Raw genomic sequence first — 24,074 nt, forward strand, 5'->3', positions numbered from 1 at the left:
TCTGCGCTGCTGTGGGGGGGCTGTAACGCCATTTTGTGAAAGGTCAGAGCCACCCGCAGTTCCGTGGTTTCCTGGGCGGTGGACTCCATGAAAATGGCCACCGGGGACGGCGCATGCGCAGATGGAGATCTCATCTGCTATTTTCCAGCAGGACAACGCACAGGAAACAATGTAACAGGAGGGGGCTCTGGCCATTCACAAAATGTCACAGCCCCATTGTATCAGACACCCGCAGCAGCACTGCCAGACACACCCGTATCACTGGACACCCCGTAGCATGGGCGGGAACCCGCAGCACCACCGGACACCCCCTGATCCCAGCCTGTGTCCTGCACCATTGGTACCAGTAAGTTATATACGCACTATAAGAGGCGCCTCCCATTTTACATTTTTGGGGAAATAAAGTACGTTAGAATCCTAAAAATATGGTACCTTTTTTTGTTTTACATTTGTGTACCCCAAACAACCATAAAAAAAATTCTTACATACATTATAAAGGCACATTGATGCTGAAATATTTTGTTGGTATTGAAAATCTGAAACTATACATGTCAGTTACATGACAAACAAAACCATCATCTGATATTTTCAATTTTTTTTTTTCCTTTGGGTGTGTAGTGTAATCTTCATTTTTTTTTTAAGAAACAAAAAATTAATGCTCGTTTTTAGTGAAAGTGATGTCAAAATTGTTTGTCCTATTGTCTGTTTAATATCAACATACTGATGTTTCATCATTTGTATTTGTACAGAAACATTGCAGCACCACAGTATGAAGACACCCAAGAACAGAGCTCAGCGACAGAAAATGCACTATTGACATCTTGCGAAGATGTGCAAGATCATTCAGCAGATCCTTCTGCAAGTGTCATGCAACCTGCAATAGGGAGGTTAGCAATTGTCATGTCACAATCAGAAGATAGACAGGACATAAATGTGAGGCAACAAGTTAGCCGCCGTCAAGCACGTAATGAAAATGTGAGTCAAAATCAGAAAGCCAGTGCGGTTACACAACAAGCAATGCGTTTTCTAAATAGCATGGAGTCCACCGATAACTGTGACTACTTCGGAGCGCCCGATGCGGAGGGGATTCGAAAAGTACCATCAGTAAACCAATGGTCATGTGCCTCGGTTGTGTGTAATGTGGTGTCTAGGTTTCAAAAGCACACAAATGAAATCAATGGTAATGAAATTTGTAACGCAATAGAAGCTATAGCACTAAGACAACGTAACTCTGAAATGACCCCAATGCAACATCCTCAAAATGCTTATCCACCACAAGTCTTCCTCTTTCCCTTCACCCCATACTTCCTCTTTTCCACCTTCACATTCTTCATCTTTCCGTGCTCCCCATTTTTCAGCTTTACGTGCGCCTCACGATTCTGGTAGTCCTAGTTCTTTGATCCAAACTTCACAATTATTGACTTCTATTAACTACCCCTTATCCACTGCCACCATTTCACAACTCGACTTTATGGCTAACCTTTCTACTCCATTACCCCTATGTGGCACCCCAGTAGTGCTGCCTTCCTCTCGGGGAGGGTAATGCTATGCCTGGAGACAAGTGAGATTCCCTTTGGCAGGTTATCACACACACACACCTTCCAAATCCAGGCCAGGAGGATGAGCTCAAAACCCTATAAGGCACTAATCTAACGCTATTGAGAGACACTTTATGTGATACCAAGTTATTTTGTGTTTCTTTCTTTTTTCTGATTCTGTTTAATATTTTGCTAATTTTTTCTTTGGTATGAGATGCGGAACTCGTATGGCATCTAGAGTGCAGACTAATGTGTTACTGACAGCAACAAAAGTGTATCAGATTATCCATTATAGAGAGGGTAATGAGGGATGGCTCTCAGCTGTTTCTGTACTCTGACGTGCATTAGCCCTTAAACCAAATGAGAAATACTATATGTGATATCCTATAATGGGATTGGCCTTATATTTTTTTGGGCTTGTAGATGCACTAATCTAACGCAATTGAGAGACACTATATGTGATACCAATTTGTTTTGTGTTTTTTTCTTTTTTTTCTGATTTTGTTCAATATTTTGCTGATTTTTTCTATGGTATAAGATGCGGAACTCGGATGGCATCTAGAGTGCAGACTATTATGCTACTCATAACAATAAAAGTTTACCAGATCATCTAATATAGGGATGGTTCTCAGTCGTTTCTGTATACTGATGTGCATTAGCCCTTAAACTAAATGAGAAATACTACATGTGATACCCTATAAGGCAGATAATCTTTTCATTTGGGTTTATTTTGTTTTTTGGTTTTTGTTGAATATTTTGTTCTGTTTATTTTTGGACAATTTAGGGTGTAATATCTATATCACCCAACAACATATTTACATCCATTGAGTGTACTCATATATCTGCTAACCTTTTCGGAGGGGTGCTATCTTGCTTAGGGATCCACTCTGTACATTAGCTTTATTGGTCTGTCTAAGATTTTTAGGTCATCAACCACTAACAAAGACAGTGACCTATTGTTACATCTATTAGAGGTTTCACTACTTATGACCTCCGAATATTTTACTGAGCACACTCCAACTGTGTCCGGCTGTACCCCATAGCTCTGCACTATCTATTTTTTCAAAAAAATCTTTTTGAGGTAACTGTGGGGTACATGCTATTTAGTGCATTTATGCAGCAATGTCTGCAGTGTTTTTAGAATTTTTCGTTCACTTTTTTCTTTTTTCACGTTTTTTGGTTAGTGTGACCTATTGGTCAATTTGTGTGTGTATGTCTGTGGGTACCTGGGTGTGGGTAGCAAGTAGGACCCTACTAGGGTAAGAAGGGACAGTCGACGGTGAGCGGGGGCGCCATATCGAAATCTAGGGTGCCAACCTCCGCTGGTAGGTAGGTTTAAGACACTTTAGGGCCACCTACAGGGACTGTGTCAGGCATATCTGCTATTTTCTCCCTATTTTTCTAGCTTACCCAACCCAGTTGGCTGATGTTGATTGCATACATTTGATCTATTGGGATTTTAGACAATTTAATAATAAAATATCGTTTTAAGGATAGTACGTTTTTTCTGGTTTTTCAACTTAATATATCCTTTCAATATTCTAGCCGGTTTTCTACAGGAGGATGAGCTCAAAACCCTGCTTTAGGGCAGCTTCCTCAATAAAGATCCTGGTTTGGAGGAGTGAGTTTAGTCTGTTCAGACAGTCCGTGAGCGAGGACAGACAGGGACGGAGCACAGTGGAGATACAGGATTCCAGGAGGCCACGAGTAGGCCTCCATGGAGTCAGTGCGCAGAGAAGCCCGGTACCGGGAGCCCAAGGCTTTTGTGGAACTATAAGACAGAGCAGAATCGGAGGGCAGAGGATTACATGGACTTTGCCCATATTCACCTGTGGTATAGCAGCACCTTGGAGCCTGGAGTCTCCGTGAAAAGACCCTTGTAAGCACAGCTCAAGCTGCCTACCATACAGGTACCTGTCCCAGGACAGGGGAACGAATTAGGACTTTGCTAGGAACACTGAGTGGCAGCAGGGACCTCAGTTACAGCAAGCAAAGAGTGGAAGGCTTCTACTTGACTTGCCAAGGGGATTCCGCTTGTCTCTAGACTGCCTGGACTCCTAATGTACCTGTTGCCAGTGCCCTGGAATGTGGCCTGTCACCCATAGTAAACCAGGTAAAGACTTACAGCTTGCCTCCTCCATTTATTTACCGTCTATACCATCATCTCAGCCACACAACATAGGACCCCGCTTCACATGTGGGAAGTGTAACATCTGTGCTGCTGCAACATCCCCCAGGGGACCCCTTTAACACAGTGTCAGTCCAACTACTGACCGAACTCCACAGGTGGCGTCACGAAAAAACTTTGAACATTTTCCCCTTTAACGTTGAGGCCCAGGCTACAGACCGGGTCGCAGCCACCGTGACATCCCCTTTGCGACCGGACCCAGTACCCCACTGCCTGTGGGCGACTCACCTACTCTTTGTGAAGCCTCATCTCCCACTTACCATAACTTAAAATAAAGTTTTTAAAAAATTTGTTGTATTAATCGTAATCTTGATTATGTTTTATGTCATGTACAAAATGTTGGTTAAAATGTGCAATAAAAAAAAATCACCATTTTTGGATGAATTGAAATTGTAGCCAACAATGAAAAACATACCAAAAAGATATTACAACACAGGTATATGGGTGACTGGATAGAACGTGTGTTATATGTATACCATAAGCTGTTAAAAAAAAATTGGGGGGGGGGGGTCAAACAGTACATGGAAAAGGATGGTGATACTCCGTTAACATTGTTAATAGCATAAGCATTTAATGGGTGAGGCGGTTTCACACTGGTGTGTGTGATGCAAGAAACTCAAGAGTCTCCCACATCAACACCCGAGGCTGCGGCCGGCACTCAAGACCAGAGCTGCGGCTGCATGTATTTTTATTTCAAAAGGTTCATACAGTGTCTCCACATCTACTTCAGGACTGTAGTCCCTACCATAATTGTGAAGAACACAGCAAGCTTTTACTACAGAATCAACTGTACTAATATCCAACTGTATGGCGGTGTTTAAGATCCTACACTAACTAACCAGGATTCTGAAGGTGCATTCCACAACTCTTCATGCCTGGCCCAGCCTAAAGTTAAAAATCTTCTTCTGGGCATTCAGTCCCCTTCGTGGATTTTGGCGCACCAGGTTTGTCATAAGGGGAAAAGCCTCATCCGATATCATCACAAAATGGTCTCGATGTGTGGTCCCTGGAAAAGGTTGAGGGGCTGGGAGCGTAATGCCATCTCAGAGAATTTGCAGTCCAATCTGAGAAGTTCTGAACACCCGGGAGTCCCCCGTTCTGCCATAGGCACCAACATCGATGGCCATCAAACTTTTAATGTGCGTTAGCCACCGCCATCAGGATCACCGAGAACTATTTTTTATAATTGTAGAAGACAGATCCGGAACGTGGAGGTTGAATCACTCTTACGTGCTTTCCATCAACTGTGCCTATGCAGTTCAGGAAGTTGGCAACAGTCTGAAAGCCTGCTGCGACCTGACGCCAAGTCTCATCGGTTGGGGAAGGCATAACTATGGGCTACAATTTCTGCCAGATAACATTGCATGTGCTTCTAACAATTTTAGAAATGGTTGTCTTTCCAACTCTTAAATTGAACATGCAGGGATGCAAAGCTCTCTCCTGTGGCCAAAAATCTGCAACGACACCAAAAAAAGTAAAATTAGTCAACATAAATATGATAAGCGATTGTTAGCAGCGGCAAGGTGGTATTAGTACAGCTTATCATTGGAAAACTAATAATGGAGCAATGCTGATATCACCTGACCACTGCAAACAAACTGGGTGCATTGTTGTGGTGTGTACTGGTATGGTGAGACACCTTTTCTTGACAAATTGTTTTTTTTATTTTACCGCAAGGTGATGAGCAGCCGTTCCTCAGCACAGATAGCCTGCCTTATCAAGGTATCTTCAAGGGTTAAATGTGGATGAAGAATTTGTAACAAATCGAAGAAATTGATGGGAAGCCAGCAAAATGGCAAAAACTTTTCTGGATATCTGCATAAAAATATTGAAAACAACAATTAAAAAATTATAATTGTGAAAAAAAAAACACCAAACCTGCGCAAATCACAGTACAGATTCATAAAGTGACCCTTTTCTGGACGCCCTCGCAAGGAGGGGGTGAACCCAGAAGCGGTGACTTCGTCGGCTCATTGCTGCATAAATATATACATCGTGTGTGTGTGTGTGTGTGTGTGTGTGTGTGTGTGTGTGTGTGTGTGTGTGTGTGTGTGTGTGTGTGTGTGTGTGTATAATATATATATATATATATATATATATATACAGTGGGGCAAAAAAGTATTTAGTCAGTCAGCAATAGTGCAAGTTCCACCACTTAAAAAGATGAGAGGCGTCTGTAATTTACATCATAGGTAGACCTCAACTATGGGAGACAAACTGAGAAAACAAAATCCAGAAAATCACATTGTCTGTTTTTTTATCATTTTATTTGCATATTATGGTGGAAAATAAGTATTTGGTCAGAAACAAACAATCAAGATTTCTGGCTCTCACAGACCTGTAACTTATTCTTTAAGAGTCTCCTCTTTCCTCCACTCATTACCTGTAGTAATGACACCTGTTTAAACTTATTATCAGTATAAAAAGACACCTGTGCACACCCTCAAACAGTCTGACTCCAAACTCCACTATGGTGAAGACCAAAGAGCTGTCAAAGGACACCAGAAACAAAATTGTAGCCCTGCACCAGGCTGGGAAGACTGAATCTGCAATAGCCAACCAGCTTGGAGTGAAGAAATCAACAGTGGGAGCAATAATTAGAAAATGGAAGACATTCAAGACCACTGATAATCTCCCTCGATCTGGGGCTCCACGCAAAATCTCACCCCGTGGGGTCAGAATGATCACAAGAACGGTGAGCAAAAATCCCAGAACCACGCGGGGGGACCTAGTGAATGAACTGCAGAGAGCTGGGACCAATGTAACAAGGCCTACCATAAGTAACACACTACGCCACCATGGACTCAGATCCTGCAGTGCCAGACGTGTCCCACTGCTTAAGCCAGTACATGTCCGAGCCCGTCTGAAGTTTGCTAGAGAGCATTTGGATGATCCAGAGGAGTTTTGGGAGAATGTCCTATGGTCTGATGAAACCAAACTGGAACTGTTTGGTAGAAACACAACTTGTCGTGTTTGGAGGAAAAAGAATACTGAGTTGCATCCATCAAACACCATACCTACTGTAAAGCATGGTGGTGGAAACATCATGCTTTGGGGCTGTTTCTCTGCAAAGGGGCCAGGACGACTGATCCGGGTACATGAAAGAATGAATGGGACCATGTATCGTGAGATTTTGAGTGCAAACCTCCTTCCATCAGCAAGGGCATTGAAGATGAAACGTGGCTGGGTCTTTCAACATGACAATGATCCAAAGCACACCGCCAGGGCAATGAAGGAGTGGCTTCGTAAGAAGCATTTCAAGGTCCTGGAGTGGCCTAGCCAGTCTCCAGATCTCAACCCTATAGAAAACCTTTGGAGGGAGTTGAAAGTCCGTGTTGCCAAGCGAAAAGCCAAAAACATCACTGCTCTAGAGGAGATCTGCATGGAGGAATGGGCCAACATACCAACAACAGTGTGTGGCAACCTTGTGAAGACTTACAGAAAACGTTTGACCTCTGTCATTGCCAACAAAGGATATATTACAAAGTATTGAGATGAAATTTTGTTTCTGACCAAATACTTATTTTCCACCATAATATGCAAATAAAATGATAAAAAAACAGACAATGTGATTTTCTGGATTTTTTTTCTCAGTTTGTCTCCCATAGTTGAGGTCTACCTATGATGTAAATTACAGACGCCTCTCATCTTTTTAAGTGGTGGAACTTGCACTATTGCTGACTGACTAAATACTTTTTTGCCCCACTGTATATATATACACACACACACACATACATATACACATACATATATATATATATATATATATATATATATATATATATATATATATATATATATATATATATATATATATATATATACACATACACATACATACATACATACACACACACATATGCAGGGGTTGGACAAAATAATGGAAACACCTAACGTTTTGGCATCATAATCTTCGAACATGTGATAAACATGCAAACCGTGACATATGGTAATGTTTTGTAGTTGATTATTTGTGATATGTGTATGCAAATTATCTGTTTGTTTTGCATAATTGTAAGAACATTGATGAGAACCTGATAACAATGGCAGACCTCTCGGATTTTCAAAGAGGCCAAATTGTTGGTGCTCGTATGGCAGGCGCTAGTGTAACAGAAAGTGCCCGAATGCTTGGCGTGTCAAGAGGTACTGTTTCCAAAGTAATGACTGCGTTTGAAAGAAGGAAAAACGTCCGCAGCAAAGCACAGGTCCAGCCGGAAGTCGAAGTTGACAGAGAGACCGTCGGACTCTAAAGCAAATTGTGAGAGAGGATCGCAAGACCACGGCTCCAAAAATCACTGCTGAGCTCAATGAACACCTACGTAACCCAGTTTCCACGAAAACTGTTTGTTGGGAGCTGCACAAATCTGGATTCCACAGAATAGCTGCAATTAGAAAACCGCTGATATCAATGACAAATGTTTCCAAGCGTTTAGAGTGGTGTAGAAACCTCCAGAATTGGTCCCTCGAGCAGTGGAAACGTGATATTCTCAGACGAATCATCGTTTACCCTATTTCCGACCTCCGGCCGAGTGTACGTTTGGAGACAGCCGAAAGAAGCATTCCATCCAGACTGCCTTCTCCCAACCGTAAAACATGGCAGAGGTTCTGTGATGATCTGGGGTGCTATTTCGTGGAGATCCGCTGGGCCAATAGTATCCCTTCAAGGAAGAATTAACAGCCGAGATTATTTAGGCATTTTGGGCGACCAAGTGCATCCAATGGTTCAAGCACTTTTCCGGAGGGGAACGCCATCTTTCAGGATGATAATGCACCAATTCATACAGCTAGAATCGTTAAAGCATGGCACGAGGAACATTCTAATGAAGCTGAGCATCTCATCTGGCCCCCACAATCCACAGACCTCAACATTATTGAGCATTTATGGTCGATTTTAGAGATTCAAGTTAGACATCGATTTCCGCCGCCATCGTCGCTCAAAGAACTGGAGGGTGTTTTAACTGCAGAATGGGCTAAAATTCCTTTGGAAACAATTCACACCCTGTATGAATCCATACCTCGGAGAATTGAGGCTGTAATCACCGCAAAAGGTGGACCTACACCATATTAAACTAACTTTTGTTGATGTTTCCAGGTGCTTCCATTATTTTGTCCAACGTGTGTGTGTGTGTGTGTGTGTGTGTGTGTGTGTGTGTGTGTGTGTGTGTGTATACACACACACACACACACACACAAACATACATATACACACACACAATACAGACCAAAAGTTTGGATACACCTTCTCCTTCAAAGATTTTTCTGTATTTTCATGACTATGTAAATTGTACATTCACACTAAAGGCATCAAAACTATGAATTAACACATGTGGAATTATATACTTAACCAAAAAGTGTGTATCAACTGAAAATATGTCTTATATTCTAGGTTCTTCCAAGTAGCCACCTTTTGCTTTGATTACTGCTTTGCACACTCTTGGCATTCTCTTGATGAGCTTCAAGAGGTAGTCACCAGAATTGGTCTTCCAACAGTCTTGAAGGAGTTCCCAGAGATGCTTGGCACTTGTTGGCCCTTTTGCCTTCACTCTGCGGTCCAGCTCACCCCAAACCATCTCGATTGGGTTCAGGTCTGGTGACTGTGGAAGCCAGGTCATCTGGCGTAGCATCCCATCACTCTCCTTTTTGGTCAAATAGCCCTTACACAGCTTGGAGGCGTGTTTGGGGTCATTGTCCTGTTGAAAAATAAATGATGGTCCAACTAAAGGCAAACTGGATGGAATAGCATGCTGCTGCAAGATGCTGTGGTAGCCATGCTGGTTCAGTATGCCTTCAATTTTGAATAAATCCCCAACAGTATCACCAGCAAAGCACCCCCACACCATCACACCTCCTCCTCCATGCTTCACGGTGGGAACCAGGGTGTAGAGTCCATCCGTTCACCTTTTCTGCCTCGCACAATGACACGGTGGTTGGAACCAAAGATCTCAAATTTGGACTCATCAGACCAAAGCACAGATTTCCACTGGTTTAATGTCCATTCCTTGTGTTCTTTAGCCCAAACAAGTCTTTTCTGCTTGTTGCCTGTCCTTAACGGTGGTTTTCTAGCAGCTAGTTTACCATGAAGGCCTGCTGCACAAAGTCTCCTCTTAACAGTTGTTGTAGAGATGTGTCTGCTGCTAGAACTCTGTGTGGCATTGACCTGGTCTCTAATCTGAGCTGCTGTTAACCTGTGATTTCTGAGACTGGTGACTCGGATAAACTTATCCTCAGAAGCAGAGGTGACTCTTGGTCTTCCTTTCCTGGAGCGGTCCTCATGTGAGCCAGTTTCTTTGTAGCGCTTAAGATTTTTGCAACTGCCCTTGGGAACACTTTCAAAGTTTTCCCAATTTTTCGGACGGACTGACCTTCATTTCTTAAAGTAATGATGGCCACTCATTTTTCTTTACTTAGCTGCTTTTTCTTGCCATAATACAAATTCTAACAGTCTATTCAGTAGGACTATCAGCTGTGCATCCACCAGACTTCTGCACAACACAACTGATGGTCCCAACCCCATTTATAAGGAAAAAATCCAACTTATTAAACCTGACAGGGCACACCTGTGAATTGAAAACCATTCCTGGTGACTACCTCTTGAAGCTCATCAAGAGAATGCCAAGAGTGTGCAAAGCATTAATGAAAGCAAAAGGTGGCTACTTGAAAGAACCTAGAATATAAGACATATTTTCAGTTGTTTCACACTTTTTTGTTAAGTATATAATTCCACATGTATGTATTCATAGTTTTGATGCCTTCAGTGTGAATGTACAACTTTCATAGTCATGAAAATACAGAAAAATCTTTGAATGAGAAGGTGTGTCCAAACTTTTGGTCTGTACTGTAATATATATATATATATATATATATATATATATATATATATATATATATATATATATATATATATATATATATATATATATATATATATATATATAAAAATTACACCGTACTACTATCGGACAGGATAGTGCATCCAATAGCAGTACCCCTGCTTTGATGTGGGCTCCGGCGGTGAGCTCGCATCAAAGCCGGGACATGTCCACTGTTTTGATCAGCTGACATGTGCCCGCAATAGGCACAGGTGGAATCGCGATCCAGTCACGCCTATTAACTAGTTAAATGCTGCTATCAAACGCTGACAGTGTCATTTAAATGGCTCTTACATCCGACGGTCAGCAAATACGTGAACCGCTGACCCTGTCATATGATCGGGGGACATCTGTGCGTCAGCATAAAAACCAGAGGTCTCCTTGTTACCCTCTTCTCTGCGCTCATAAAAATGCTGTAAGTCTGCTACATACAGGTGATATGAGCATCACCTCAATGAAGCAGAGGCAATCGAGCTATGGCAGCTTCTAGCCTCCCAGAGAGGCTATTAAAGCATGCCAAAAGTTAAATTTTTTTTTTGCTAAATTTGAAAAAAAAAATAGCAGTTCAAATCACCCTCCTTTCGCCCCACGCTAAAAAAAACATTGAAAAAAATCAAAGATACAGATATTTGTTATCATGGTGTTCAGAATTGCCCAATCAATAAAAAAAGGATTAACCTGATCACTTAACAACACAGTGAGGAAAAAAAACCAAAACACAAAACGCAAGAATTAGGTTTTTTTGATCAACGCGACATTGCATTTAAATGCAATAACGGGAGATCAAAATATCGTATGTGCACCAAAAAGGTATAGTTAAAAACAGGTTTTCACACAAAAAATAAGCCCTCAACCAACCCGAGATCATGAAAAATGGACACAATACGGGTGTAGGAAAATTGCACAATTTTTAATTGTTTGTTTTTATTGTGGAATTTTTTTCCACCACTTTGATAAGAAAAAAAAAAATAGGCATGTTTGGTGTCTATGAACTCGTAGTGACCTGGAGAATCAGAATGGCAGGTCAGTTTTAGCATATAGTCAACAAAAAACAATTGTGGGATTCCACTTTTTGAGCTATTTCACCGCACTTGGAATTTTTTTACTGTTTTGTGTTACACAACATGCTAAAACCAATGGTGTCTTTCAAAAGTACAACTTGTAACGTAAAAAAATAAGCCCTCACATGGCCATATTGATGGAAAAATAAAAAAGATATGGCTCTGGAAAGAAGAGGAAGGAGAACAGAAAACCCAAAACCGTAAAAAACTCCGGTCATTAAGGGGTTAATATATACTTACTATTTGTAGCATAATCAGCCTCATAATGGGAATTATGAAGTACATAATTCTCTTCCTTTGGATTGGCAGTAAAATTTGAGGCATTGCAGCAAAAAATGTATTTGCAAACAGGAAATATTTTTTTTTCCTTCCCAGAACGCAACTTTCAATTAGCTTTATTTGAAATGACAAAAAAAAGACGCAGGCTAGGGAAAAACGCATCAAAAACGCAGGTGACCTGCCAGTGACCTAAGATGCAGATTTGACCTGCGTCAAATCCTGAGCAAATACTGAGCAAGCAGCAGTGGAAATGTTGTGCAGGAAGGTGTCAAAGCCAAACAAAATGGATTGGAATGCAGTGAAGAGGGTAATCCGTTACTTGAAAGGGACAGGCAGTGTTAACTTAAACTACCGGCAAGTGAGAAATGCATTTTAACCGGATACGTTGATGCAGACTGGGCTGGAGATCCAACTGACTGGAAATCTACCAGTGGCTATCTTTTCTTGCTCTTAGGCGAACCAATTACTTGGACTAGTAAGAAATAATCTATAGTAGCACTGTCGTCGACAGAAGCAGAATATGTCGCTGCAGCACATGCCAGTCAAGAAGTTCTATGGTTAAGACAACTGCTAACAGACTTAATACAACAATTGGGACCAACAAAGTTGTATGAGGACAATCAAGGATGTGTTCTTGCTCAGATGGAAAGAGTTAATCCAAGAACTGAACACATTGATGTGAAGTTTCACTTCTTGAGAGATCACCAGGAACAAGGAATCCTAAATTTAGAGTACTGCCCAACTGAAGATATGACAGCAGATATTTTCACAAAGGCATTGAATAAGTCCTCACTGTTGAGAAAGGGTATTGGCAGATATGCAACAGAAACAGACTTATTTGTGTGCAGGAGTAGTTTACACTTTTCTAAAAGTAGATGGCGATGTTGTGACCGTTATATGCTTAGCTGAATGTAATGCATATACTTGTACTTTGGTTTCACTTTCTCTCTGGTAAAAGGTGCTTCAGACTTCCTGTTATGCTGTATTAAGACGCTGATGTATGTACCTCATGTTCTGTGTAGATAAAAGTTGAATTACCCGATATAATCTACTTTCACAAGTTTCTTCTGTGACCAAACTACGCAACACTTCTGACGCTGAATTTTATGGTGAGGATGCAAGAGAGGTTTTCTTCTGATGAATTCCATGAAGGCCATATTTGTACAGTTGTCTCTTAACAGTAGAACAATGTACCATACCACAATTCCAGAGTCTGCTATTTACGAAAGTCTTTTGAAGTCAAGCTAGGGTTCTACTTTATCTCTCTAGCAATCATATGAGCAGCTGTCACTGAAATTTTGCTTGGTCTTCCAGACCTTATCTTGACTTCAACTATTCCTGCTACCTGTCATTTCTTAATTACATTTCAAACTGAGGAAGGGGCAACTTGAAATGGCTTTGCTATCATCTTATAGCCTTCTCCTGCTTTGTGGGCCTCCACCATTTTAATATTCATAGTGCTAGGCAGCTGCTTAAAAGACCCATGGTTGCCGTTTCTTTGGTACAAGGTTAGAGGCTGGGTTTTTATAAAGCTGGGAAATTGGCATCACTTGGCCTTTCCTAACGATGATGGTGAACAAGCCAAAACCCGTACAGGCTAATTAAGGTCTAAAACCTTGGTCAAAGTTATTTGAGCACACAAATCCCCAGGGGTGACCAAATTTTTGAATTGACCCATTTTCTTTTTTGTAATTTTTAAAAATGAAAAACTATATATTATATATATATATATATATATATATATATATATATTTTTTTTTTACTAGAATACAAAGGAAATGTGTCATCTTTAAGATGCCACTCCTCGCTCTTCTATCTAGTTATAATTTCAGGAATGGCAAAGTTTGTCTTCACTGAACACAGATTTTAACTCAGAATTGAGAATTCTGATAATGACTGATCAATTCTGGCAGAGAAAGAAGTAGATTTTTCTGATAAGATATATTACAAAGTTGCTTATTTCCACATGCACTATTCATTTATCAAATAAAAATGACTGTTAAGCTTTAACCCCTTTCCGACATCAGGTGTAATAGTACGCTGATGACGGACACCCTCCCTTTGATGTGGGTCCGGCGTTGAGCCGACATCTTTTCTAGCACATGTCAGTTGTTTTGAACAGCTTACATGTGCCTCCAACAGCTGCAGGTGGAATCGCGATCCACTCTTGGCTGTTCATCCACTTCTGTTAACATGTTTATTGTTGTGGCTTTGGTTGCCTGCTCTATAATCTGGGAAGTATAAGGGTATGTTTCCACGTTCAGGAAACGCTGCGTTTTTCCGCAGCGTCAAAAACGCAGCGTCCAGATGTTACAGCATAATGGATGGGATTTCATGAAATCCAGACTCCACTATGCGTTAAAAAACGCATGCGTTTTTGCCGCGAAAACGCATGCGTGGTGCGTTTTTTCAAAACGCAGCATGTTGCTACTATGAGCAAAACACGCAGGTACACCGCAGGTGACCTGCCAGTGACCTCAGGTGCAGTTTTGGTCAGGATTTTACCTGCATAAAATCCTGACCAAAGCCTGACGCAAAACTGAACGTGGAAACATACCCTTAAAATGCTGACGGCGCTGCAAAAGTGACTGAAAAAAAAAGATGCTTCAGGAAAACAACTGCATTTTTGCCTTGGAAAATTTGGCTGTTCCACAAGCATCTTAACCCCTTCATTATCGAAGATGTATATTTACGTCATCGGCCACGTCCTTGCCTTTCATGCGGGCTCACACGCTGAGCCTGCATCTTTCTATGCAGTTGATGGCCGATTTAATCAGCCATCAAGGGTCTCTAACATCTGCAGGTCGACAGAAGCTCCACCTGCAGTTGTTAACCAGTTAAATGCCACTGTCAATTGCTGATAATGTCAATTTAGGCTACCACTGTCAATTGCTGATAATGTCAATTTAGGCTACTTTCACACTAGCGTCGTTTGGAATACGTTGCAATGCGCCGCTGTGGCAAAAAAACGCATCCTGCAAACGTGCCCGCAGGATGCGTTTTTTTGCCCATATACTTACATTAGCGGCGCATTGCGACGTATGTCCATACGTCGCAAGCGTCGCACACTGGATACGTCGGCCCAAAAAAAGTTCCATGCAACGGTTTTTCGTGCGTCGGGACCACCATTTCCGACCGCACATGCGCGGCCGGAACTCCGCCCCCTCCTCCCCGGACTTCACAATGGGCAGTGGAAGCGTTGTAAAACTGCTTCCGCTGCCCACGTCGGGCATTATTTTCACAACGGGCATCTGCACGTCGGGCCGACGCTAGTGTGAAAGTAGCCTAACACACGCAGAGAAGCGATCCTTGATCCTGCCGGTCACTTTATCGCAGGGTGCCGATGGGTTGTCATGACAGCCGTGGCTTTGCTGAAGACTCCAGTCTCTGTCATCATGGTCCTCCTGTGAATGCCAGCCTGCATTCATCGGAGATCGTGATCTTTGCTATACATAGTTCTGAAGCCCTGCTATGTATAGCACAGGCGATCGGATGGTCACAGCTTGAGGCCACGTGCCCACGCTGCGGAATTTTCCGCAGCGGATTTGATAAATACGCAGTGAAAAACCGCTGCTGTTTTTACTGCGGATTTATCGCAGTTTCTAGTGCGGTTTTCACCTGCAGATTTCTATTGGAGCAGGTGGAAACCCGCAGCGGAATCCGCACAAACAATTGACATGCTGTGGAAAATAAACCGCTGCGTTCCGCGTGGTTTTTTCCGCAGCATGTGCACTGCGGATTTCATTTCCCATAGGTTTACATTGTACTGTAAACTTATGGGAAACCGCTGCAGACCCGCAGCTGTGAAAAACGCTGCGGTTCCGCAGCGTGTGCACATACCCTCAGGTCTCTTAAGGAGACTTTTGAAGTTTACAAAAAAAAAAACCGGTCTACAAAATATTAGGAATAATAATAATAAAAAAGATACACATATTTGGTATCACCGAGTTCAGGAGTGTCTGACCTATCAAAATATAAAAGTAATCCGATCTGTAAATGGCGTAACAAGAAAAGAAATCAAAGCACCAGAATTAAGTTTTTTGGTCACTGCAACATTGCAATCAAATGCAAAAAAACATTGTAGCTACCCCAAAATGGTATCAGTAAAAAAACGTCAGCTGAGGGTGCAAAAAATAAGCCCTCGCCCAGCCCCAGATCTCAAAAACTGAGAACATTATGGGTCTACAAAAATGGCAAGAGAGAAAAAAAAATTCTTTTTTTCAGTTTTCAAAAAAAAAAAAAAAAAAAAAACCCAACAACTACGTTTGGGGGGTGTACTCGCACTGACCTGGGATCCGTATCACAGGTAACCTCTCCACACCATGCACTGTCTAATTAAAAAAAAAAAAACATGAACGCTTCAACAACAAAAAAATGTTCAGGAAAAGAAAACCTTCCCCAAAAAGGAGCGTTCAGTATTTTACCTCAGTATTTGAAAGCTAAAACCAGGAGCAGGTGATGAATACAGAGGTGGTGACGTGTTTCTATTCTACTTTTCCACTCCTGGTTATGACTCGCACGTACTGAGGTAAAATACTGACCGTGTGACCGTGGCCTGGGGTTTTCTGTGCGCTCACCGTCACCACAGACGGCACCGCTCTGTTGCTGGGCACACGCAGGCCTCATTGCTCACACTGCCTGCGCCGGAGTTTCCTCAGTGCTGCTCGCCGAGTCTCACGTTACTCCTCCGTCCAGGTTGTGGGGACTAGTCAGGACGAGAGCCGCACCTGGCTCCTCCCCCTGGCCGGCCATGTGATGCGCTGACGTCACGGTGACCTCACAGACTCTTTCTCTGCATGGGAACTAGACACCACCCTGCCGTCGCTGCTATTGGCTGGCGGGGCGAGCAGCAGACACAGCGAAGCCCTCACCGCTGCCCGAGTTCACTCTGCTGCAGCGTAAACGTGACTTCCAGCATTCGCTCGTCCCTTCTCATTATTTATGCCCCCCTTCCCCGGCCGTGCAGCCCCCTCCAGGCCGAGCTCCCCAGGTGACAGTGCTGTGCAACATGTAGCTGCGGAGCGGGCGCCACTGCCATGGTCCTCTAGCACCGGAGCCTGTGACTACGAGCCACAAAGAAGCCGCCGCCGCCGCCGCAGCTCAGGGCGTCGTTGTCTGTGATCGCCGTGCCCGGCCATGTCTCGCCCGCTACGGTGATCGCAGTGGAGTAGCTGGTCGTGCGCACAAAGGATCGCTCTCAAGGTGAAGCTGGTGAGCGCCGGATTAGCAGCCGCCGTCAGGAGCTGCAGCAGTCCCCCGTTGATTCATGGCCATGGCTGTGCTGTGCCGACCCGATCTGGAGCTCAGAATGAACAAGGAAAGGCCCAAGAGGAACATAATTCAGAAGAAATATGTAAGTACGGCGCTTCTCGCGTGTTATTGTTGTGCGTGGCAGCTTTCCAGGCGACGGACCTTTAAATGGCGAGGCTGTAACCCTTGCCTCCCCGTAGCTGTGCCTGCGCTGACCTCAGATGACACGATCGTGTAAAGCCGAGCCCGGATGGCTGACAAGTTTTCGGCACGATCGGGCTTCCCTTTGTGTAGGGGGGGGCACAAGTTGCCCTTTGTGGCGCCCCGATCTGCCGTGCACCGGCGCTCTATGCGGGCAGCTCTGGGCCGCATTGCGGAGGGCACGGCTAGAACGCTGGTGGCCGGGGGCTGCCTTTGTTAGGATGGGGCGAGCTGAACGTGCTGGGGGCTTTTTAATTAAAGCCAAGTTGCACAGCCTGCTGCCTGCCTGTGCCCCCTCCTCTCTGCTGGAGGAACTCGTGCCACCCTACAAGGAATCGTGTCGCAGAGATTCTGCCTGGCAACATCTCAACTCCCCCAAATGGTCAGGGGGCGGTGTCTGATGAGCCAGGGAGGGGGCGCCCGGAGGTCTGTACACGGCATGTGCTGAGCAGACCGTGGCCACAGATCGGCCCCTTCCGTCCCTCGGCTCGTCGGCCCCTCACATCTGTAGCCAGAGGAGAGCAACAGGTCCGGCCGGATGATCCGTGACGTCACTGCTGCCTGCCGAGCCTTCCGCAGCTGTAGGTGCCGCTCTGACGTCACGAGTTTTTTTAAGAGGGGCAGAGGAGGACATGGGATGTGAGCAGGCACGTCATCTTAGGGGCTGGACCGCCTGCTGTAGCTGCTGTCCTCAGGGGGGGGGGGGGGTGAGGCTGGAATGGTACTTGGGTGACATCACTGGGGCTGTGATGACATTACATCACAGGTAGGAGAGCCAGAGAGGAACCTAGAGCCAGGCAGCCCTTGTAGAGAAAGAAACTGAGACCCTGGCAGCCCATATAGAGAAAGGAACCGAGACCCTGGCAGCCCATATAGAGAAAGGAACCGAGACCCTGGCAGCCCATATAGAGAAAGGAACCGAGACCCTGGCAGCCCATATAGAGAAAGGAACCGAGACCCTGGCAGCCCATATAGAGAAAGGAACCGAGACCCTGGCAGCCCATATAGAGAAAGGAACCGAGACCCTGGCAGCCCATATAGAGAAAGGAACCGAGACCCTGGCAGCCCATATAGAGAAAGGAACCGAGACCCTGGCAGCCCATATAGAGAAAGGAACCGAGACCCTGGCAGCCCATATAGAGAAAGGAACCGAGACCCTGGCAGCCCATATAGAGAAAGGAACCGAGACCCTGGCAGCCCTTATAGAGAAAGGAACCGAGACCCTGGCAGCCCATATAGAGAAAGGAACCGAGACCCTGGCAGCCCATATAGAGAAAGGAACCGAGACCCTGGCAGCCCATATAGAGAAAGGAACCGAGACCCTGGCAGCCCATATAGAGAAAGGAACCGAGACCCTGGCAGCCCATATAGAGAAAGGAACCGAGACCCTGGCAGCCCATATAGAGAAAGGAACCGAGACCCTGGCAGCCCATATAGAGAAAGGAACCGAGACCCTGGCAGCCCATATAGAGAAAGGAACCGAGACCCTGGCAGCCCATATAGAGAAAGGAACCGAGACCCTGGCAGCCCATATAGAGAAAGGAACCGAGACCCTGGCAGCCCATATAGAGAAAGGAACCGAGACCCTGGCAGCCCATATAGAGAAAGGAACCGAGACCCTGGCAGCCCATATAGAGAAAGGAACCGAGACCCTGGCAGCCCATATAGAGAAAGGAACCGAGACCCTGGCAGCCCATATAGAGAAAGGAACCGAGACCCTGGCGGCCCATATAGAGAAAGGAACCGAGACGCTGGCGGCCCACATAGAGAAAGGAACCGAGACGCTGGCGGCCCACATAGAGAAAGGAACCGAGACCCTGGCGGCCCATATAGAGAAAGGAACCGAGACGCTGGCGGCCCACATAGAGAAAGGAACCGAGACCCTGGCAGCCCATATAGAGAAAGGAACCGAGAACCTGGCGGCCCACATAGAGAAAGGAACCGAGACGCTGGCGGCCCATATAGAGAAAGGAACCGAGACGCTGGCGGCCCACATAGAGAAAGGAACCGAGACCCTGGCGGCCCATATAGAGAAAGGAACCGAGACCCTGGCGGCCCATATAGAGAAGGGAACCGTGACCCTGGTGGCCCATATAAAGAAAGGAACCGAGACTCTGGCGGCCCATATAGAGAATATGATGGCTATAGCCAAAACACTGAGAAAATGGACCATCACAGCCAATACTAGGGCAACCACACATCCCAGCTCATCCCCATTGCTAGTGCTAAAGGTCCCAACCATTGGGGAGCCGTGTCCCACTTCTCCAAGGGATATCAAAAGTGGCCAGTGTTTGTTAGGATTGTTGGCCACCTTCCAGGTTACATTTTATGGAATCTGCCTGTCTGGTTTGGAGAAGACTGTCATTGTTTTACAAAGGGCTGTAGAGGCTAAACATGTACTATGATCACCAGAAATGACAGCTGGTATCCATTACATCTGGTTTTTCCATGGCAGAGTCCTTATCACAAGCATTGTAAGAAGATTACACCACGCTCAGAATTTTCCGGTGTATGGGTGACTTTGTAAGCAGCAGGCCCTTCTTTTTCTCGTTAGATAGGTGTAGAAGATCCTACTATAAAGCTATCACAGTGGGGTATCTGAGAACGGCCAGATGTCTCCCTATTGTTGGAGGCATCTCACCTAGTCTATCATATTTTACACTTATTCATGTTTATGTTAATGGAAATACATAATATGTATGTGACCGCACGTATTTAGTAGTGCCCATTTCCCTGGAAAGGACTATAAATAAATATTTTAGGATAAGCCTTATATTCACCGGCGCTATTTGAGGGACATCCAAGAGTTTCTAGGCTTTGCACTGGTAAGGTGCCAGGATCGTGGACTGAATTTACTCCAGAGCTGTGGTTTATTAACCGTTTTGGAATCGCGTGTGGTTACATTAGCCACACGTTCACCATGGTAAATATGTACTGTACACGCTCACATGGAGGAATTGCAGGCTGACTTTACCCAGCCACAGATAATCATGTACAACAGATTGCTAATAACCTGGCACCTACAAGCCAGGCTCTAGATTTTCTGGAATATTGGAAATCCCAGTATAAAATGATCCTGTCAATCAGATTTCAGAAGGGACCATGTGATTAAATTTAATGGTGGAAGGGATGTCACTGCTCCCTCTAAATCTTTGTAGCTAGCTGATTTGGAAACCTTAATGTTTTCTTCTAAAACTGCAAAAAAAACTCCCATAGTCCAGTGGCTTACTCACCCCTCCATGGTCATCCCTGTAGCAGGAAGCTCCTTCTTCATGCAGATTGTGCTCATGGCACCCTCTCTATCTGCTGCACATGGGCCCCCACAGGATGCTGTCTTTGCCTCCATTTTTCACATACTGCTCCACATAGCCTGCTCCTACAGACAACTCCTAATAATACCTTTTTCACAGATTTTCACCACCTTTTTACTGGCTTCTTCCTATGTCCTCTTGTGTACAGACAACTCTCACACCCAACCCACAGGCTTCACATTGCCCCATTAATCAGGACAGTTCTCCTTATAACCCTCTCCATATGGCAAACAGCTCACCTACCTGTCACATACTCCTTCACGTGTTCCTCCACCTCTCTCCATCATGTGGTTCCATGTACCGTACGTAGCAGGACGGTGCTTTATAACTTTATACTCTTTTCTCCCTTCACTGACAATAGACATAAAGGTAAAGAAGAGTGAGAACTGTGCAGGTTGCTGGATAGCTGCTCAGCTGTCTATACGGTCTGGCAGAGTTCATTATCCTCTGCAATTCTCTATTTGCTTCTACAGAAGTTCTCTTGGCTATGCCATAAATGTCTGAGATGGGAGTAGCCCTTTTAGAGAAGAGCTTGAGCGTGTCTGCACTGCAGACTGGTGACTTTTTGAGCTGCAAGGTCTTAGAGCTTAAAATGAAGTTACTCTGCTGGGACAGCCAACTGTCCATTGATATTTTTGTCATGTGCATGAATGGAGTACAGCCGAATCGGCCAACTGAATGTTTCAATCATTCCCAATTGGCCTCAATGCACAATCCTAACCACTTGTGGCAAGTATCAGTAGAACCCCTAACGACCATCATTTTACCCCATGTCCTGTATATTTGTCCTTTATTTGTATTGCTTGTGCCTGTATTCACTGTACTAAGTGTGGATGGCGGAATTAATTGAACTGTATGTGTGTGGTGGTGGTGTTTGTGTTGGAAGGACTGTGGATGGCAGCATGAATTGTACTGTTTGGCCAGATGTATCGTACTGTGGATAGTGGAAACTGCTGCTCTCATCAGAGGAACTTGCTAGAGAATGCTAGTTTTCCTTATAAGTGTGTTAACAGCTTCCCATTAATATCAATGGACTTTCCATTTATTTTAGTAAAAGTATTAGGTACTCCACAATGAGAGGCAATGTTTGTAGTGGCCCCCAATTGCTGTTTATCGGTGGCAAGCCAGGTTTCCATGAGATATATAAACCAACAAGATGGAGATGTATTAACAAAAATAAATAAAACAAAAAGCGACTAGCACACAAATGTTGAAACAAATCTTCTATCTAAATATTTCTTAATGTCAGATGTTAATGTCAGCGATTGAATTCATTGTTAACATATGCCGATACTGCAAGTAAACGTATGGTTAGATACTCCACGGAGCAATCCTAGCATTCTCTGTACACTGTGATTATCCTGCAGTTCACCTTTCCCGGTGCTACCTGCCTTCTGCTTTCTAATGAATAAATTTTACCAATCCTTCCAACCTCCTCTGCTTTACTTCCGAGATCACGTCCTAAACTGTTTCTCTATTCATCGGTGACTTGTCACCTTGTTGCTCAGTCCACCTCACAAAGGAATGTCTTTTCTGTCCCGATTTGTATTGTTTCTACTGTGGTATTTTACATTGTTTTGCTTTAGTGCAGGCTAGTCATTTTCTTCAAGTGTGTTCATTTTGTGCAGAAAGAAAGCTGCATAGCAACCATCGTCTGTTAATTCTTCCAGCTGTTCCATTATTCATTTTGCTGCTACCATCCCCCATTCACATGCTCTCCTAGGCCTCTCGCACTTGCACCTGTTTCATACTATGCCAGACGTCGTGCACTTTGGTGCAGTCGTTTCTCTGGAAACATCTGGATCTCGAATTCTTGTTTGGGTCACCTATTTATTTTTTTTTCTTTTCCGTCTGTGGAAAGTGAATGCTGATAGGTCACTTTATAATAAATTTGTTGGGCTGCACGAGTCACCTCTCAATTTTCTCATCATCTATGGAAGTGCCACACAGCCGAAAATCGTAAATTTTGGGGTAAATGAGGCTTTGTACTTTAGTTTCTTGTTTTAGCCCAGATTCACTTACATATGTTTTGCTGCTGGTCTCCTGAACCAAAATCAGTAACCTCATAGGCTTTATAAAATTGTCAAATTCATTCCGGGAGACCGGCGTCTGAAGCATGGACCAGTGTGTACGTGGAATGCGAAATACGGATGTGTGAATGTGGCCTTAAGTCAACAGTAAAATCTCTCTATAGAGCCAATAATATACAGAGACTTGGTGAATTGTATAGCATCGGACTTCATTTTAGATTTATTGTCTTTTTGGGGGTGTTAGGCTTCTGTTAGTGAGGTTGTCCAAAATCTTAATCAACTTGTTAAGCACAAGGATTCTTTTAAAATAATTAGCTGAGCCATACTGTCCAAACCCCTCTAGATCTAGCACTTAGGTGGTCTGTGCAGTGAAGCCATTGCTTTTTGTCATTCAGTCACCTGACAACTGAGGCCTGTGATTGCTGCAGCCTGCTAACATGAATGGTCACTACAGCCAGTCACAGGCCTCAGTGGTTAGGGGACCCAACAATGGGACTTCTGTTATGACCTGGTGGTTAGGAGCACCCGAAGTGACCTGATGGGTAAAACAGAAAACCTGGGACAAGCTCTGAGGAAGTGGTAACTCTACTGACCGCAATCCCTAATTCTATCACACACACTAGAAATAGCCGTGGAGCGTACCTAACTCTCCCTAGACGCCTCTTCACAGCCTAAGAGCTAACTACCCCTAAAGATAGAAATAGTAGCCTACCTTGCCTCAGAGAAATTTCCCAAAGTAAAGGTAGCCCCCCACAAATATTAACTGTGAGTTAAGAGGGAAGTGACAAACACAGGAATGAAACAGATTTTAGCAAAGGAGGCCGAATCTTCTCTAGAAAGACAGAGGATAGGAAAGGGAACTATGTGGTCAGTATTAAAAACTACAAAAACCACGCAGAGTGTGCAAAAAGACCTCCACACCGACTCACGGTGTGGAAGTGCAGCTCTGCACCCCCAGTGCTTCCAGCTAGCAAGGAAATATCATAATAGCAAGCAGGACTGGAAACATAACATGTACTGAAAAATATATTCAAAAACCGATGAACAGCAAATGACTAGCAAGGACTTAGCTTCTGCTGGAGTAGACAGGTCATCAGAGAAATCCAAGAGAGATCTGAACCAGTACTGAGACATTGACAGCTGGCATGAACTAACGACCTGGGCAGAGTTAAATAGGGAAGCAAGCAGAAGCAATAAACGAGGGCAGCTGAGAAAGCCAACCTCAAAGATCAGCAGTTCCACTCAAAGCCACCAGAGGGTGTCCAAGGACAGAACTCACCAAAGTACCATTCACGACCACAGGAGGGAGCCCGAGAACGGAATTCACAACAGACTTCACTGCTTTTA

General features: G+C 44.2%; 1 protein-coding gene and 1 long non-coding RNA gene across 3 annotated transcripts in view; one reads left to right on the top strand and one right to left on the bottom strand.

Moving 5' to 3' along the window:
* Positions 1-603: 603 nt before the first annotated feature.
* LOC143782461 (uncharacterized) lies at positions 604-16,687 on the bottom strand. Of its 2 annotated transcripts, none has more exons than XR_013216955.1 (4): positions 16,569-16,687; positions 5,398-5,541; positions 3,115-5,180; positions 604-1,634 (listed from the first exon to the last, which is right to left on the bottom strand). It is a non-coding gene; the product is annotated as an uncharacterized LOC143782461 (long non-coding RNA). The 2 variants fall into 2 exon arrangements; XR_013216954.1 differs by having other exon boundaries at positions 16,513-16,676.
* A 44-nt stretch (positions 16,688-16,731) lies between these two features.
* The window catches only part of JARID2 (jumonji and AT-rich interaction domain containing 2), a 163,820-nt gene continuing 156,477 nt past the window's right edge, over positions 16,732-24,074 (top strand). Inside the window, exon 1 of the mRNA XM_077269921.1 lies at positions 16,732-17,288. Within this exon, the coding sequence (XP_077126036.1) occupies positions 17,202-17,288 (87 nt within the window). The 5' untranslated portion in view covers positions 16,732-17,201. The remainder of the gene's footprint in view (positions 17,289-24,074) is intronic.

This window comes from Ranitomeya variabilis, chromosome 6, assembly GCF_051348905.1.
Source record: "Ranitomeya variabilis isolate aRanVar5 chromosome 6, aRanVar5.hap1, whole genome shotgun sequence".
Lineage (NCBI taxonomy): Eukaryota > Metazoa > Chordata > Amphibia > Anura > Dendrobatidae > Ranitomeya > Ranitomeya variabilis.